The following is a 19,195-nucleotide window of genomic DNA, read 5'->3' as shown; positions in this document are numbered from 1 at the left end:
ACACACACACACACACACACACACACACACACACGCACGCACGCACACACACAGGAGTATGCCTCTCTGTACACACACCCACACCCACGAGTATGCCTCTCTGTACACACACCCACACCCACGAGTATGCCTCTCTCTACACACCCAAAATGGAGTATGCCTCCACACACACACACACACAATGGAGTATGCCTCCACACACACACGCACGCGCACACACACACACACACACACACACACACACACACACACAGGAGTATGCCTCTCTGTACACACACACACACCCACACACACACACACACACGGGAGTATGCCTCTCTGTACACACACACACACACACACACACACACACACACACACACACACACACACACACACACACACACACACACACACACACACACACACACACACACACACACACACACACACACACACACACACACACACACACGAAAGTATGCCTTGACACACATATTGTAAGCACGCACGCACACACACACAGAAATATGGCTCCACGCACACACACACCCACACCCACACACATGCACGCACGAATCAACTTTTGCAAAGATGGACGTTTTTCTTCTATCCATTGATGCTTGAATCATATTGCGCTCCTCGCAGGTCAACAGAGAGAGGAGAGTAGTGTTACACTGGCCGCTGCTCAACATTTCAATGAAACTGCATAAACAATTGAAATATTTGTATCAAATGTCTGTCAATCGGCGTCGATAAAAACATAATGTTTGAGGCTGTGACTGACTGAGCCTCCAGAGTGTCCTCTATTGCAGTGTTTCTCAACTGGGGTGCCGCGGACCCCCCTCAAGGGTGCCGCGGAATCGTGGCTGATAAATAAATTATGTAATATAATACATATTTGTCCAAATTGACAAGGTAATGTTAGTCAGTGGAATCTTTCATCTGCCATTTACGCACAATTATAAATTAAAGTAAATAAATATAGGTCGCCACAGTCAACTGCAACTTCGAACGTAGGTCGTGTGACGTCTCCAAATGTGTCACTTTTCTAAGCTTGTGTGGTATCGGATAGGATGCCATGTTGCGGCTTATTGGTTTGGGGTGCCTTGAAATTTTTCATGAACTGAAAGGGTGCCTCGCCTTAAAAAAGTTTGAGAACCACTACTCTATTGCATGGGTTTCCCGTTTGTAAAAAAAACCCTGTGTGCATTCCAATATACAGACCTGCGTCCTCCACTTGTGCTTGTGGCCTCGTATGTACCAGGAAGTAATACATTGTGATGACATCTCAGACAACAGCATTGTATTACAATACAGTATCTCGCAAAAAGTTCAATTGTTAAGCCATATTCTCATTGGCAAACTGGATGGTGAATGAAAAATAGTCCCCCAAAAGTCGTGGCTCGGCTGGCTGGCAACAGGGAAACTTTATTGTTTTCTCCACGGAGGCGGGGCCAGGAGGCAGGGTGAGGCCATAAGCACAAGTGGAAGACGGGAGTGTGCATATTGGAATGCACCCCCTGTCTTCGTGTGCAGCCTGGGGTCCCTCACATGGAGGTAGTATAAGAACTGGAGAGAGTGAATAAGTCCCGCCTCCAGTCATTTCAATGGGAAATGCTAAGCTACTGAATTCAGCCAAAATTTTGACCCGAAATTTGAAAACATTTTTTCAGCTTCCAAAGTGGAGTCATTTCCGCCGACAGTTTACTCAGCCAATTACGTGCCACGTTACCAACTGACTTTGGAAGGCGGGCATTGGATGCATGGAGGTGTGGGTGAATGCTGTGAAGGTCTGTGCGCCCAACACTAAACTCGCGTACCCACCAATCATCATGAGCGAAGTGGACGTCGGAAATGCGGAAATGGCGATTTGCTAATCGGCGAAGCTAACCAGCCAAATCCTGCCCCCCTGGTCCCTCATCAACCGCTGATAGTTGGAAAGTGCTGTCACTCAAAAAATGCGCTCACATGGTTGGCTGGCTAAGCATCTTGCTCCTCCTCACATTGTGAATGTTTGTAAACGGGAAACCTACTCTATCTATCGCATGGTACTGGCCCCATTGACAATTGAATCAGTTTGCATACAATGTGCCCTATGTGCTGTGTCCTATGTGCTGTGTCCTATGTGCTGTGCCCTATGTGCTGTGCCCTGCGTGCTGTGCCCTATGTGCTGTGCCCAGTGTGCTGATGCACGTTTCCTGTCACTGGCCCAGTCCCGGGGTAGACTCCATCAATGGCATGGTGAGTGTCTGTGTGTGTGTGTGTGTGTGTGTGTGTGTGTGTGTGTGTGTGTGTGTGTGTGTGTGTGTGTGTGTGTGTGTGTGTGTGTGTGTGTGTGTGTGTGTGTGCGTGCGCGCGCGCACACTCTACATCCCGGTAATGTAATAAAAAAAAAACTACTTGGCATCTGCACTTACTGTTCTGTGCATTTCCGGTACACTTTGTATCTGCTAGTTTCAAGTTTCAAGTTTATTGCAGTCATATCAGCAGTATAACATACAGTTACAGAAGTGTTGTAGGTCATGATTATGTCCTCGATTGTAAGTTGCTTCAGTTAAAAATAGAGATGCACCGGATCCTGATTTTTAGGATCCTGCCGCATACCGGATCCACTGCTTAAGATCCTGCCGGATCCGGATACCGGATCCATCGAAAGGGTTGAAACACAAAGCCTTCTTGCACATGTGGGCCCTTTTTATTACGTTGGCTCAAACTATTTTTTAGACTCATTGGCCTACTGCCACACTGCCTGCATCGGCCGCTTCCAAAGTTCTTTCACTCCATGCAGCAATTGGGGTTGTGAAAGACTGACTGAAAAACCTAGGCTAGAGATGCACCAGATCCTGATTTTTAGGTATCTGCCGGATACCGGATCTACTGCTTAAGATCCTGCCGGATCCAGATCCTGTGAAAAACCCTATTTTCCTGACAGATCCGGAACCGGATCTTGGATCCTGTACAGCTCTAGTTACAAAGCATCTGCCGAATGCAATGTAATGTAATGTAATATTGTATTTTCTTTTCAGAATTAGAAGCTGTTTACACGTATGTGGATATTTTTGAAAACGCACCGCTTTTGGCATCTCGTCTCTCCGTAAACTTTTCAGAGTTTTAGAATGCGGATAAAAAAAGCCCTTTAAGGGCGCTAAAACGCACCTGTCGCAATTATTTTTTTTACATGTCGTGTCTATAAATAAAAAATCGAATGAAAAAAAAATCTGCATTTCAAAATATCCAGAGAGATGTAACCAGCACCTTAATTTGATATGTACATGAAAGTTTACTGAGTAATAAACAGATATTTTCTAGTATGGTCCAACTAGAGTCATTTTTGCAACCAAAAATGGCTATTTTTGGAAATTCAAAATGGCGGACCATGGAGAAGATCCACCTTTTCGTGTATGAAAAGTGCTATTTTTACAGTCATAATGAATACTTAGAATTTGATGGTGGTGGTAAGTATTCATGAAAAAGGTAACATTAGTGAATGGGCAGCATGAATTCTGGAAATAAACAACTAAAATCTCACACAGTGTCCCTTTAAGTATCTGTTGTGCACTGTTCTACACCACATTCAACTCTGCAACAGGAAGGTCAGTGGCTATGGACTTTTGACATTTTGCCTCACACTTCAAAAGCTAGTGATGAAATATTGATGCATACAAAATAACCAAACCACTTATATTTTAATAAATTATTATACACTTTATTACAACCTGTAATATGGAAGAACAATTTGCTCCATAGAAAGAGACAGTGCTTTACTGCATTCCTAAACGAGGGAAAAGGGCTCAACTGGATGGAAAAATACTCTATATATCCATCCTATCCTTTTGAAAATATCCTTTTGCAGAGTACAATATTAAAACAGATGTTTCGTTGCATTTTTAAGTATGGTAACAGGTAACATACGTTGAGATGTGACCAACAGGAAGTGTGATGTGTGTTCCGTATACAGTAACACCTGAAACTAAGAACCAAAGCCAAGGCAACACACTACATGTTTTTTAACGTTACGAAACCGTACATTTCACTTCTACTGTATTTCAAGTATTCTCTTCCATGCCACACATGTTGTAGGCTCAACCAACGTACAAAAGGCACCTGTAGCAAGTTGCCTGCTTAGGTTCTACCGTGTTGGTTTTACACTTCTGTTTTTATAATGTACGGGTACATTAACTGATATCAGTACATTTGTTGCCGATAATATCAACACATGTTGTCACTTCTCAATACAAAGTCTGAATGATGTCTATCACTTAGTCAGGGAGCTGGATGTGCTGAACTCCAAGTACATAGACAAAATCTTTGGCTGCACAAAAATATATTATTTTTATCACAACGAGATGAATGACGAGTACACTCACTCTCAAGTACTATTTCTTCATTTGTTTTATGCTGTCGGTTAAAATAAAATTTCAAGGAATACCATAGCACTTGAGGAGTGTATTTACCACTCCACGATCTTGAGTTGTCACTCACACAGACATCACTGGCCGTACTATGACATCTTAGAACCTCTTAAGCCATAGAACCTCTTGCAGAAGTCCAACTGTCAGTCGGGCCACCATAGAGGGGTGGTTTACTAAGAAGCTGGTTCAAGAGTACACCAAGTTAGGTTAAAGTGATACTGTCCCATTTTTGGAAATGAGCTTATTTTACACCTCTCCTTGAGTTAAATAGTAGGGCTTTACCATTCTCCTGTACTTTCTCCTTTACCAGTTAGCCGCCAGCTGGTCTCATAGGACTCAATGTTAACTGCTAGCATGGAGGTAAAATGTGCACTGCCATACTCAGAGAACGGTTGAAAGTACAGGAGAAAGGTAAAACTCAACTATTTAACTCTAGGGGAGGTTTAATAGGAGCTTATTTCCAAAAAAATGGGACAGTATCACTAAGAGGTAACGCATCTAATACAGTGTCCTCCTCTTCTTAAGAAGTAAGTCCCCTTGACCCACCCTCCCCCCAGAGAGGAATGAGTGAGTGGGTTGTATCGGTACCTTCTCTCAACCCGGTTACCTCTCCTGTATCTAGAGCTGTCCACCACATAGATGTCACAGGACACGTTGTAGGATCCAGTCCCACCCCCACATCTCTTTTCCACTCCAGAAAGAGTGTTTTTATGGCCCCCGTTTGAGATGCCACATGCAGTGAAAATCTGAGCATTCTGGTTAGAATTTCCAAACCTGGGGTGCGTCAACATCGACAACATCGTTGCTAACAAAGTTAGCAACTTACTTGGTTGCAATGCAATTTCCCATTGGAAAAATAGTAAGGTGCTAACAGAGTTAGCAACAATGCTTTTGAGAAAGGGAGTCCAGAGTGCACTGTAATGTTGGCTTGTGCATGCGCGTAGCACAGATTTTCGCAGCCTGAGCCATCACAAACGTGCCCGAACTCTCAGTACCTCGACTCCACCTCCACAAAAGATCAAGTGGAGATCGCTCAGTAGTACCTTCCCTGGACCCTGAGCTGTTCCTCGGCGGTTCTCTCAATGGCCTGGTGAGAGAGAGAGAGAGAGAGAGAGAGAGAGAGAGAGAGAGAGAGCGAGAGAGAGCGAGAGAGAGAGAGAGAGAGAGGAGAGAGAGAGAGAGAGAGAGAGAGAGAGAGAGAGCGAGAGAGAGCGAGAGAGAGCTTTTAGCAATAGTAGTACTTCATTTATCGCTTAACAAGTACAGTAAGATGTCGTTCAGAAGCAACCGGTACATGCAAAGCAAACAAAGTAAAGGCAAGGAAAACAACACAGCTACTGTACATCCACTGAGAGTCCGAAACGTTGTGCCAGTAAACTTTGTTTGGGAGCATCGAACATTGTGGCACACATTTGTCTTTTCCTTTCACACGCACACAGACACACACACAAAATTGCACAACATCCTACTCTAGGGCGAGCATATAGCTCTGAAATACAGCGTCTAATCTGCTTCAACATGTGGGGCAGCCGTGGCCTAGTGGTTAGAGACTTGGTCTTTCAATCTAGGAGCTGTAGGTTCGAATCCCCTCTAACCTCTCCCTTGAGCAAGGCATCCAACTCTACATTGCTCCAGGGACTGTAACCAATACCCTGACAAATATTAACTGTAAGTCGCTTTCAATAAAATGAAAGCGTCAGCTAAGTGAAGTGTAATGTAATGTAATATGCCTTAGTGGTGTGGATTGGCGATTCGATCACGATTCGGGAGGTAGCGATTCGATTCGATCCAATCCGATTCAAACCTACAATGCATTGCAATGCATTACATTTCTACTGAAAGCAAAGCAAATGTTTCATCAGTCATGATGAGGCAATACAAGTAGTCAGATACTGGGCAACAATTTATTGGCTGTTTTGTGTATCAGTCCGGATCAGTCTGGATCAGTCTTGCAATGCTTTGAAGTACTTTTATTTAATTTAACATTCATTTGTTCCCGAAATATCCACGGAAGTAATTGAAACTTAAAAAAATTGCTGCATCGATTCTGGAACTTGCCGCATTGAATTGGATCGTCCATGCCCCGCATTGGATTGGATCGCCGGATCGATCATTGTTGACACCACTAATATGCATATTGAGAAGTGACATCAAATGGACCGTACCGTACCATCAGTACCTCCCCTGGACACCCAGCTGTTCCTCGGCGGCTCTCTCGATGGCCTGGTGTACGATCCGCACCTCGTCCTGCGTCAGCGTGCGCTCCATGTGGCGGTAGGTGATGCGGTAGCAGTGGCTCGTACGCTTCGTCCTGAAACCATCCAATCAGAAATGACATGCAAATAAATGAATACACCATTATTTTAATTAAAAAAATTTTTTTTGGGGGGCGGGGGGTATTTTTGGCCTGCGTTATGACAGTGCAGTGAATTTGTGTAGTTGACAGTGCAGTGAGTTGGACAGGAAAGGAGGCCCGAGGTCATTTGCCGAGCCCATGCTGCCCATTCACTAATGTTACTTTTTTCATGAATACTGACCACCACCATCAAAATCTAAGTATTCATTTTGACTGTAAAAATTGCACTTTTCATACATCAAAAGGGGGATCTTCTCCATGGCCAGCCATTTTGAATTTCCAAAAATAGCCATTTTTAGCTGAAAAAATGACTCTACTTGGACCATACTAGGCAATACAAGTAAACTTTCATGTAAAGATCAAATTTGGCAATAGGCAGCCTAGTTTCAATGAGCAGCGTAGTTGCAGTACCCTTTTTGACCATTTCCTGCACAGTGCACCTTTAAAAATCTCCTTGGTGGTCTCAAAAGAGCTGATCGGAAATGTGTACAGTCAATGGTGCACACAGACAAACAATATTTTCCTGAAAACTCCCGAAGACATTTGCTTCACCTGAGATGCCCGGAAAAACTTGGCACGAGACACACAGAGATGAGAGGAGAGACGAGGAGTGGAGAGGAGAGAGGGATGAGCAGAGGAGAGGAGAGGAGACAGGAGAGGAGAGAGGGATGAGTAGAGGAGAGGAGGAGGGGAGGAGAGGAGAGGAGAGAGGGATGAGTAGAGGAGAGGAGTAGAGAGGAGAGGGGAGTATGAGGAGGAGAGGAGAGGAGAGAGGGATGAGTAGAGTAGAGTAGAGTAGAGTAGAGTAGAGTAGAGGAGAGGAGAGGAGAGGAGAGGAGGAGTGGATGGAAGGGGAGAGGAGAGGGGAGGAGAGGAATGGGAGAGGAGAGGAAAGGAGAGGAGAGGAGAGGAGAGGAGGAGAGGAGAGGAGAGGAGAGGATGAGGAGAGGAGAGGAGAGGAGAGGAGAGGAGAGGAGAGGAGAGGAGAGGAGAGAGGGATGAGTAGAGGAGAGGAGAGGAGAGGAAGGGAGAGGAGAGGGGAGGAGAGGAGGAGGAGAGGGATGAGTAGAGGTGAGTAGAGGAGAGGAGAGGAGAGGAGAGGAGAGGGATGAGTAGAGGAGAGGACAGGAGAGGAGAGGAGAGAGGGATGAGTAGAGGGGGGGAGAGCAGGGGAGAGGAGAGGAGAGGAATGGAAACAGGAGAGGAGAGAGGGATGAGGAGAGGAGAGGAGAGGAGGGGAGAGGAGAGGAGAGGAGAGGAGAGGAGAGGAGAGGAGAGGAGAGGGATGAGTAGAGGAGAGGAGAGGAGAGGAGAGGAGAGGGGAGGAGAGGGGAGTAGAGGAAGAGGAGAGGAGGAGGAGAGGGATGAGTAGAGGAGAGGAGAGGAGAGGAGAGGGATGAGTAGAGGAGAGGAGAGGAGAGGAGGGGAGAGGGATGAGTAGAGGAGAGGAGAGGAGAGGAGAGGAGAGGAGAGGAGAGGGCCCATTTACAGGGAGACCCATTTGCAGAGTATATTTTACACTACTGCAGCCATTACTGCATGGCACAGAGAAACCTGCAAAGCCATTAAATGCACAGCCAGCCAGCCAGCCAGCCAGACAGACAGACAGAGAGCTCACTGCAATGAGGGGGATGCTTGTGCACACGCCCCCTTCATCTAACCCCCACCCCCCCGATGATAAAAAGCTCTTCTCCTCCTTCTTCCTTCTCCTCCTTCTTCCTCCTCCTCCTTCCTACCGGTCCAGAACTTTTTTTATAAGATGCAATTTATCAGCGGAGCCGAGAGGATCGTTAACGACCCGCGCCATCTTTAACCACAAACTGTTTCAGATGCTGGCCATCTGGCATGCCGCACCGCACCGCACCGTAGTACCGTAGTACCGTTACCCTCCTCGATGACAACGCTGCTGACTGCACACTGCGCAACAGTTTAGCTCCACCAGGATCACACTGAAGAGCAACAGCCTACACACACACACACACACACACACACACACACACACACACACACACACACACACACACACACACACACACACACACACACACACACACACACACACACACACACACACACACACACACACACACACACACACACACACACACACACACACACACACACACACACACACACAGAAGAGCAACAGCTTACACACACACACACAGACACAGACACAGACACACACACACACACTCCACCAGGACGGCACTAAAGAGCAACAGCCTGCGACCGCCTGCCTACAGTTGTACAGTATGCATATTCATATAACGACATCCACACAAACACATTTACTTGGTAGTAATAAAGTATACATTTTATATTATAGGCATACTTGTATACTGTACATTTATATCTGTACACGCGCACGCGCACACGCACACGCACACGCACACACACACACCTCAGCTTATGTACCTAGATGACAAGACTCTATAGGCCATATTGTGTTTTGTGTGTCTTTAAAGGGACACTCCACCCATTTGCATTAGGCTTTCCATTGCTAGACACCCAGTCATACTTTTGAATGGTCGTGCAACACTCTCTCAATTCCCCCTGAGACAGGAGAAATCCGTATTCACTTCTTAACACTTCCTCCTACAATGATTTAAAAATCGTGATTTTGCATCATTGTAGGAGGAAGTGTAAGAGAGGTGGATTTCTGTTGAGACTACAAGCCTTTTTCCCACCCTTTCAACCTCGCCCATAGGGGGTTGGACCTACTGTAATGCGCAAACAGATCAGTGTGCCAGTGCTTTTGAAAACACTGGCATTGAGGCTCCAGTAAAGGGCCGTACACACCCGTCGCTACTAGTTACTCGTTCAGCGGATGAAATCAATAGAATGTCTACGTGTTCCACCGAGTCTCGCTGGCGAGTAGGCGAGGAGAGTACAAGCGATGCGATGTGGGCGGGTTCCGAGATAAACTTATTTTATCTTCGAGCGACGCGAGTTAAGCAAGTAACCAATTGGAATGCAGAATACAGATTATTGACAGTTGACGTTGCCCCTGTGGTGTTCTGACCCACAGACCTGTTAACACAGGTCTGTGTTCTGACCACCCAACTTCTGCACGCCATCACACTTTGGTTAAAAGTGTTGAGGAGAATACATCCAATAGAGTGTACACCATTATATGCATGGCTGTGCACAGCACACGATCAACGTTAAACAGCGTACATTTTGTTTCGTACGGACGTTATTGGCGCGGACAGCGGGAACCATGACAACCAATAAACAAAATCACCCAGAGCGAGTGGCGAGTAAGCAAGTAGCGAGTAAATAGCAGCGACGTGTGTGTACGGCCCTTAAGTCACTGGCAGAGCTGCCTGGTTGTGGCCTGTGGAACTTGAGCATTGCAATGCATTATGGGGATTGTTGTCACAAATCCACAAGGACTAAAAAGTCATTTTCTGCCTTTTCTCGGGCCAAGAAGGCACCAAATTAGAAATGTATGCTACTATTCTACTACCGTATGACCCACTTTCAATACAAATTCATGTCTCCACCGGTGAAATGCCCCTTTAATGTGCGTCTACATGTGGATTGTGGAGAAGTGTCATGCAAGACAAATTTCTGTGCAAACAGACAATAAAAGTTTATCTCTTATCTTACCTTCCTGCTTACAATTGTACATATGCATATTCAAATAACGACATCCACACAAGCACATATTCACGTGGTAGTGATATAACACACATTTTATATTACAGTCAGCTATATACTGTGCAGTTATATAGACATACCCACAGACACCTGTACCTGCCTGGTTACAATACATATGTGGTAGTAATGTGGTAGTAATATAATATTATATAATATACTGTATATATTATAATATAATATAATATAATATAATATAATATAATATAATATAATATAATATAATATAATATAATATAATACCTATATAAACGATTATAGGTATACAGTATGTAAATAGGCTTTGGCTAAAAATCATCTAGCAAATGCAAAGTCATGTACTGTAATGTATATAAAGACCTTCCTCTTTCGAGAGTATCTACTAGACTAATGCTTGAGCTGGCCTAGTCCCTAGTCCCCATGATGTCTAGTTTAGTTTGTGTGTTTGTGTGTGTGTGTGTGTTTACTCGTTATTTACTCTTAAAAATAAATAAAAATAACCCCTCTTGCAACTGCACTTGTTGTTCTGTATATTTCCTGTGCTCTTTGTATTTGCTTGTGATGTTGGCTTGATTATGTCCTCTTTTGAAAGTCGCTTTGGTTATAAAGCGTCTGCCAAATGCAATGTAATGTAATATACTGTACAGTTCTGTCCACATACACAGTAACAGCCTGTACCTGCCTGTTTAGAGTTGCACGTAGGCCTACTCAAATAACGACATCCGTACAAATACATATTCATGCGGTAATGATGTATACGTACTGTATATATTGTTTGTATATACGTGCGCTGCACATATACATGGCTGCCTGCTTACCATTTTAAAAATGCATATTCATAAAAAGCCATCCATGAGCTATGCATATTCATGTACAAGTGCTATACGGTTACACAAACATGTACTGTTTGTAATGTAACAGACGCACGCACGCACGCACAAACGCACACACACACAACTGAATATACAAATACTATACATTAATTTAAACAATAAACATACAGTACTATAACTATACATAGAACCATATAATCAAATCTTTAAGTTTCTTTTGTTTAAGACATATTTCTTTTGTTTCAGACAGATTTTTATTGTTTTTTAAAATATAAAATTTGCTTACATGTTTTTTTTTACAAGAAACTTTAAGATTAAGATTTAAGATTTGATATAACTTTAAATTAAGACATCATGAACGTCTTACACCTAGAAAATATAATAGTAATAATACTCAAATATACACAGAGATGCTTTCTGTGTATCTATCCATCTACCCCCCAAACGTATATATGAAGAGCTCTTTTCCAAAACGCTATATCCACCATTTTTGACTTTTTGCATTCTAATATTGGAATTGACAGTTAAGAAGTCCTATAATCTATATGTGAATTCTTGCCGTTCAAATGTTTTCAGAACATACTTTTTAAATGAAATTCAATATAAAGCCCAATAGAAAAATGTCAATTTCCCAACATTCTATAAAATGGATATATTTCATTTTGGAAAACAGCTCTTCGTATACTCCCTCTCCTCTGTTCATCTTTCAATGTCATCACCTGGCAAGCTGTGCTGTGCTGTGCCTTCAAAAGATGCAGACTGCGCAACAGTTATTTTCCAGCAGGATCACTGAATAACAAAAGCCTGTGTGTGTGTGTGTGTGTGTGTGTGTGTGTGTGTGTGTGTGTGTGTGTGTGTGTGTGTGTGTGTGTGTGTGTGTGTCTGTCTGTCCACATCATACATACACATAAAACTCTACACATACACTAACACAGAAACGCATCAAGATAGCCTGCTCCTGCTTGTCTATACACAAACATCTACACTTTCATCTCCTCTCCCAATCATTTCATCTCTTTCTTTCTCTCTCCATCTTTTTACTTCTTTCATTCTTTACTCCCTTCTTTGTTTGCTTCTTTCTGTTGTTAATCCTTTCTTCTTCAGTCTTTCTCTATATCTCTCTCTCCTCTCTCACCCCATCTCTGTATCATCCTTTTCTCTCTCTTTTTCTCTGTCCTTTACTCATCGTGTCGTTGCGTCCTCAGACTCTTCTTCTCTTCCCTCTACTCCTATCTTCCATTTTGTTCTCTCTCTCTGTCTCTCTCTCTCTCCCTCTCTCTCCCTCTCTCTCTCTCTCTCTCTCTCTCTCTCTCTCTCTCTCTCTCTCTCTCTCTCTCTCTCTCCTCATCGCTTAGTGCTTAAGTCTACAGGACGTCAGACAGCTCGTCAGCACTAGTCAAACCATTCATTATGTGTCAAACGCACACAGTCACACTCCGCAGTTAAACAGTGTCCTTTACAAGTGCTCTAATTAGAATTAGAACAGCCAAATGGGTTCTTTTGTGGAACCTTTGCAGCATTCTTTGTGTCACAAATTCCAATCAGTAAACTGCCACTTCTGCTGTCTCTATGGTTGCAAATAAACTACTTAACTAGTCAAGCCCCTAGTAGTGACTCATTAGGAACGTGTTAACGATGGGGTAATAACTAGATGAACACCTTGCTACTGAGCCAAACAGTCTGGACTGGAGCTAGCTAGCTGCCACTGACGCCTTTGGGCTATGCACCAGAAACTGCAGTCGCTCTTTTCTGTAGCTTGTCAAGTGTCTCAACCCCACCCTCCTATAGACACAGACACACACACTCGTACACGCACATACTCAAGCACGCGCATACACACTCAATACACATTCAGACACACACACACACACACACACACACACACACACACACACACACACACACACACACACACACACACACACACACACACACACACACACACACACACACACACACACACACACACACACACACACACACACAAACACTCACCAGCAGATGCTGGACCCCTAAGGACTTTAACCTTCTTGAAGGGTGTGTGCTTCTGAGTCAAGCTGGCGGGACCGAACAGTGCAGTGCAGTGCAGTGCAGTGCAGTCAAACAGCGTAGGTCAGACCAAACTTTATTTTACCATTTCATGCTTTCCAGTTACTGCAGTGGATAACATCTGGATGTTCTGGATAACATCCCTGATACACCGTGTTCATGCAGGTGTTGTGTCATTTTTGTAGGTGTTTTATTAGTTTATTTACAACAGGACAGTGAGAGACTGGAAACGAGTGGAGAGAGAGAGAGAGAGAGATGGGGAAGGTTCGGCAAAGGACCCGGCTGGAATCGAACCCGGGTCGCCGGCGTAGCATCCTGGTGCCCTAGCGTTAGGCCACGGCAGCACCTTGTGTAAATGTTTATGGCAAATCTCTTTGTGTATGGACAGCTGGAGTCTGATGTTTAGGGGGTTCACATTGAGGAGGTGTTTCCACGTAGCAGGATATTTGTATATGTGGATATTTTTTTCTCCTGGTTACATTGGTTTTGGCCTTCCATTTCCAAGTAGCAGATATTTAAAATCCAGATATAAAAAAGCAATCTTTAAATATATCCTGCTTAGGGGGCTGAAACGCATTTGTTTTTATCCATATGTTGCATTTACACCTAAACAGGAGAAAAAACTACCCTGCTAAAAAAATATCCTGCTACGTGGAAACAGCACCTGAGATGGGAAGGTGGCAGGATTGAATCCTGGTCGTCAGAACAATGTGTGGCTGCGGGAAATTTCTGTTGCTAAACACGAAAATGCAAAGCTAAGCTAACCATCCATAACCCTAACCTGTCAGTCAAGCAACATTTCTGCTGCTTTACTTTTGTCAACAACAGTGAAACAAGCAAAGGCAATGGCGAAATTGTGCCAGAACCACCCATAACCCTGGCATAGGGCATTGTAGAGCACAAGCTAACATGCAAAGTCGTGGTGCACGCATGTGATAGACAGTTCAAGTTGGCGTGTTATTCTAACGCAGAGTCATGAATGATGACACAATGAAATGAACTATAAATCCCTCTTGATATGAGTATTCAGTGTATTGTGATGCAATGAATTGAGCATGCATTGCTCAAAGAAGTGTGATTGTGGTGGGCGCTGTGGCACAGCACGCTAAGCCCCCCTCAGTTGGGCTTGCATGCCCACGGGGATCCCGGTTCGGTCATTTCCCAATCCCACCGCGTGTCTCTGTCCCACTCGCTTCCTGTCACCATCTCAGACTGTCCTATCAAATAAAGGCATAAAAGCCCCTACAAATATATATATATATATATAAAAAGTGTGATTGTACAACTTGTCGTTGTAGAGGAGCTTAATATTACTTCGGGCCCTGCCATGTCTCAAACGGTAGGGCACTGCACTGCTATTCCAGCCCGAGGTCATTTCCCTCTCCCCCTCTCTCTCTCCCTCCCTCTCTCCCTCTCTCCCTCTCTCCCTCTCTCCCTCTCTCTCTCTCTCTCTCTCTCTCTCTCTCTCTCTCTCTCTCTCTCTCTCTCTCTCTCTCTCTCTCTCTCTCTCTCTCTCTCACACTTCCCTGTCAATAACGGTATAATAAAAGCCCCTTAAAAATATAATTTTAAAAAGAGGAGAAGCTGCTTACTTGGGATGGGTGAACTTGTCCACCACGTCCACTTTCTCCACCAAGTCTCCTCCGATGCTCCTCACCAGGTCGTAGAAGTCGTTATCGGAGTAGCCCTCGCTGGGCAGCCAGAAGGAGATGTCATTCAGCAGAGGAGGGAACTTGCTGAGCGCCTGATGGAGGAGAGGAGAGGGGGATGAGGAGAAGAGAGGAGAGGAGAGAGGAGAGGAGAGGAGAGGAGAGGAGAGGAGAGGAGAGGAGGAGAGGAGAGGAGGAGAGGAGAGGAGAGGAGAGGAGAGGAGAGGAGGAGAGGAGAGGAGGAGAGGAGAGGAGAGGAGGAGAGGAGAGGAGAGGAGAGTAGAGAGGATAGAAGAGGTGATAACAGGAGAAATAGTGAGAGGAGAGGAGGAGAGGAGAGGAGGAGAGGAGGAGAGGTGAGGAGAGGAGAGTAGAGAGGATAGAAGAGGTGATAACAGGAGAAATGGTGAGATGAGAGGAGGAGAGGAGAGGAGGAGAGGAGGAGACGAGAGGAAACGAAGAAAGAAGAGGAGGAGAGGATGAGGGGAGGTGATGAAAGGAGAAATGGTGAGAGGAGGTGAGAGGAGAGGAGGAGAGGAGAGGAAACAAAGAAAGGAGAGGAGGAGCGAAGAAGCAGAGAGGATGAGGAGAGGTGATGAAAGGAGAAATGGTGAGAGGAGGTGTGAGGAAACGAGAATAAAAAGTGGGGAAAAGAAAAGTGAGGAGAGAGAGAGGAGAGGAGGTGACAGAGGAGAAAGGACAGGAGAGATGAAGGGAGGAGAAAGGAGAAGTGACAGGTCGGGGAGGGAGAGGAAAGAGAAGAGAAGAGAAGAGAAGAGAAGAGAAGAGAAGAGAAGAGAAGAGAAGAGAAGAGAAGAGAAGAGAAGAGAAGAGAAGAGAAGAGAAGAGAAGAGAAGAGAAGAGAAGAGATGAGATGAGATGAGATGAGATGAGATGAGATGAGATGAGATGAGATGAGATGAGATGAGATGAGATGAGATGAGATGAGAGGAGAGGAGAGGAGAGGAGAGGAGAGGACAGATAAAGACCACAGTGCTGTGAAAATTCCCCTTAGTCATTCTGACCTCTGCTAGTGTCATTGCCCTATCGAAGGCGACTGTACACTAATCAAAACAAAAGTCCACATATTGATGAAACCATGAAAACAGTAGAGACTGCACTGCACTGCACTGTGGCTCATCCAAGCAGCAGTTTCTCACCCTGTGAAGATGCTCATGCATGCAGGTCATGGTAATTAAAGGAACAGTGGATGAAGAAGAGAACTCGCACACCAGGAGTGCGTTCCAATATGCAACCTTGCCTCCTCCACTTGCGCTTGTCTCCTCGTCCCGCCTCCTGGCCCCTCCTCCGTGGAGAAAACGATAAAGTTTCCCAGCTGTCAGCCTAGCCACAACAACTTTTGAGGGACTGTTTTTCATTCACCATCCCAATTGCAAATGAGAAAAAGACTCTACAATTGAGCTTTTGCAAGATATTGAAATATAATGCTGTTGTCAGTGATGTCATCATGACTAGAAGCAAGTGGAGGCAAGGTTGCATATTGCAAGGCACTCCAGGAGTTTCCCGATGCAGGAAAGGTGTTTAATCCATCAACTTAAACAAAAAAATACCAAGTGCTACCAAGTGGGGGTGCATTGCAAACGTTTCATTCCTCAGACCTTCATCAGTGCAAAAGGCATTCTAAACACCTTTCCTGCATCGGCAACTCTTGTGTGCGAGTTCTCCTCTTCGTCCACTGTTCTACATTACCCGGAACCAATGCACCCCAAGGCCTTGAGTAAGTGGCGAGACATCCTTCCTGACTTAATTAACCCATTGACGACGGTTGTTGCGTTACGCAACATTGGCCCTGACGCCGGTTGTTGCAAAACGCAACATTATTGATATGTCAATATTTTCAAGACGCATGGGAGATGCAGTGCACAATATTTTGTTCAAATACACAAGATGTGGGTCATGTGCCAAAAAAAAAAGTTTGATTCGTCGACAAAAATGTCAAATGAAATCAACCATGCTCGCTTCTGCAGACGTGGGTTGTTTAGCCATTTCACACAGGTAAAAAAAGGCTGTGGTTCGCGAGACACGCTGTTACAGCGAACGTGATGTTCAGTTGAAAGGTAATGAAGAGATTTTAATCGAGGAAACGAAATATGATTGAAGACCCTTTAGACAGAGAGCAGGAGTGTGATTTGCCGCGGCTGCATGAAGAGGTAGGCAAGTGGCTTCCAAATAGACAGTCGGCTAGATTTCGCCCCCGACGTTACCAAAAGTTCACTCCGACACTCGGGGCAATTGGCGAAGGTGCCAATATCTGAGGAAGCACGTCCTTTAGATATAGGCCTATTTCAGAATATTTTCACTGAGGAACTTTCGGATATGGTGATAGCCTATTGGTGAGGCAGACAACGATAGACATGCGGATTATAGACGCGCGGCCACACATCCAGCTCAAAGTGGAGGCCCGTCTCAAAATAGGATGAAATTGCTCATCGGTCTCTGCATAACGTTTGACGGAATAAAACGGCCATACTCGCCGGTGGGAGAGCAAGTGGCTGTATTAGACAAATGTCCCCCGATTTATGGCAGAAATGACTGCCTAATAATTATAATAATAATGATTATGATTTAGTTATAGTCCGCTATTGTAACAGTAGCAATAGCCTAGTAGCCTAATAGCCTATAATAAATAGCAGCATCAATCTTTATCCTGAAAGCACATGAAACCTTTTTTCAATCATTTGATTATGAGATATGATTTTTTTTTCAGGAATATGTGTTAGTGTTAATGCTGAATGAGCATAATCCCGTGAAAGCAGAGGATTTTACCTTTTAAATGCAATTTGTCCCATGTCCCTATGTGTTCCAGAGGCTGAGATATTGAATTTTTCTTAGGAGTTTCGAACCATTTTTTCTTATCTCAAAAAACCCTCAGGCATTGGGGACCTTTTCTAAAAACGGGCTCAGGCGCCAATGGGTTAAAGGAACAGTCAATCCGCCTCATTTCAAGAAATTGCTCATATGTAACTAAGTTAAATCCCAGTAAAATATGAGAATACATTGGATTTTTCGTCTATGTGTTTGCGTTGTTTAGTTTAACCGTATGGCCAAATTAAGCGTAGCAATGCAAGTCTATGGGAGCAAACAAAACATCATCAAATGTACTTATAAACTACTTTGAAATTCATTTAAAATTCACCAGAGTGCAAAACAGCCATTTAATTCCGTTCTGTGATGACTTGTTTGATGCTAATGCCCCTATTTACTTCCAGTGATTATGCTAAGATATGCTACCACCTAAACTGAAATTTCACCAGCATTTGACCTGTAGTGTTAGAAGAACAGTTCACCCTTTTTTGATCTTCACATATGACATTTGCAGCATTTCCAAGCTTTATTCATGAATGTGCATATCATTTTCTACTCAGTGTTTTCAGGAGAGCATTAGCATCAAGCCACAAGCCATCACAGGACGGGCTTTAATAGCTGTTTTGGGTAACACTTTATTTTAGGGATACATCTATAAGCACTAATACATACAATGTTAATGCCTGCATAAGTAACTTGTAAGGCATGTACTAAGCAAACGCTAAGGCCTACTAGGTCCTTACTAAGGTTAAATTGGTAATATATCCCTTATTGCGCATGAACAAGACATTTGCGAATACATGCCTAACAAATGTTTGATTTTGCTTTGTACATGAATTAAAAGTTACTTATACAGACACATTGCATGTATTAGTGCTAATAGATGTATCCTTAAAATAAAGTGCAACCCTGCTTTGTACTCTGGTGAATTTTAAATTAACTGGACTCGGGTGTTAAAGGGGTATGCCACTATTTTGGGGCTTAATACAGTTAAAATCGTTGGCCAGGGTTTATAAAGGTGGTAAAGTGTCTTATTTTTCATGGAAGCCGTTGTCTTGCTTTAAGACAAGTTAAAAGAGGGAGCATGTCGCTAAGCTAGTGAAAGTCAATGGATCCGTGTATCATGCTAGCTTAGCGACATAACACGAAAACAAGGCAGGGATTTTCTTTTCTGGCACCTCTGGAGAGTACCTGAAAGGTGACGGGGTGATCGATGCTGGGCAGGTGGAACTGCTTCAGGAACCGCTCGTCTTCGCTCCAGAAGATGCGGATATCCGGGATGTCGTAGAGCACCATCGCGAGACGCTCCAGACCCAGGCCAAACGCCCAGCCCACCTTATCGGTTGCCCCCGCTGCAGAGAGAGAGAGAGAGAGAGAGAGAGAGAGAGAGAGAGAGAGAGAGAGAGACAGAGAGAGAGACAGAGACAGAGACAGAGAGAGAGACAG

General features: G+C 44.3%; 1 protein-coding gene across 2 annotated transcripts in view; it reads right to left on the bottom strand.

Moving 5' to 3' along the window:
- Positions 1-4,906: 4,906 nt before the first annotated feature.
- fars2 (phenylalanyl-tRNA synthetase 2, mitochondrial) overlaps positions 4,907-19,195 on the bottom strand; it is a 61,107-nt gene continuing 46,818 nt past the window's right edge. For both annotated transcript variants that reach the window (XM_063206034.1, XM_063206035.1), the window contains exons 6-9: positions 18,941-19,101; positions 14,867-15,018; positions 6,565-6,705; positions 4,907-5,481 (exon numbers count right to left, since the gene is read on the bottom strand). In XM_063206034.1, coding sequence (XP_063062104.1) covers positions 6,567-6,705; positions 14,867-15,018; positions 18,941-19,101 — 452 coding nt within the window. In that variant the 3' untranslated portion in view covers positions 4,907-5,481; positions 6,565-6,566. The remainder of the gene's footprint in view (positions 5,482-6,564; positions 6,706-14,866; positions 15,019-18,940; positions 19,102-19,195) is intronic.

The sequence above is a fragment of the Engraulis encrasicolus genome, chromosome 9 (genome assembly GCF_034702125.1).
Source record: "Engraulis encrasicolus isolate BLACKSEA-1 chromosome 9, IST_EnEncr_1.0, whole genome shotgun sequence".
Classification (NCBI taxonomy): domain Eukaryota; kingdom Metazoa; phylum Chordata; class Actinopteri; order Clupeiformes; family Engraulidae; genus Engraulis; species Engraulis encrasicolus.
This window is presented reverse-complemented; position numbering and strand designations above follow the sequence as displayed.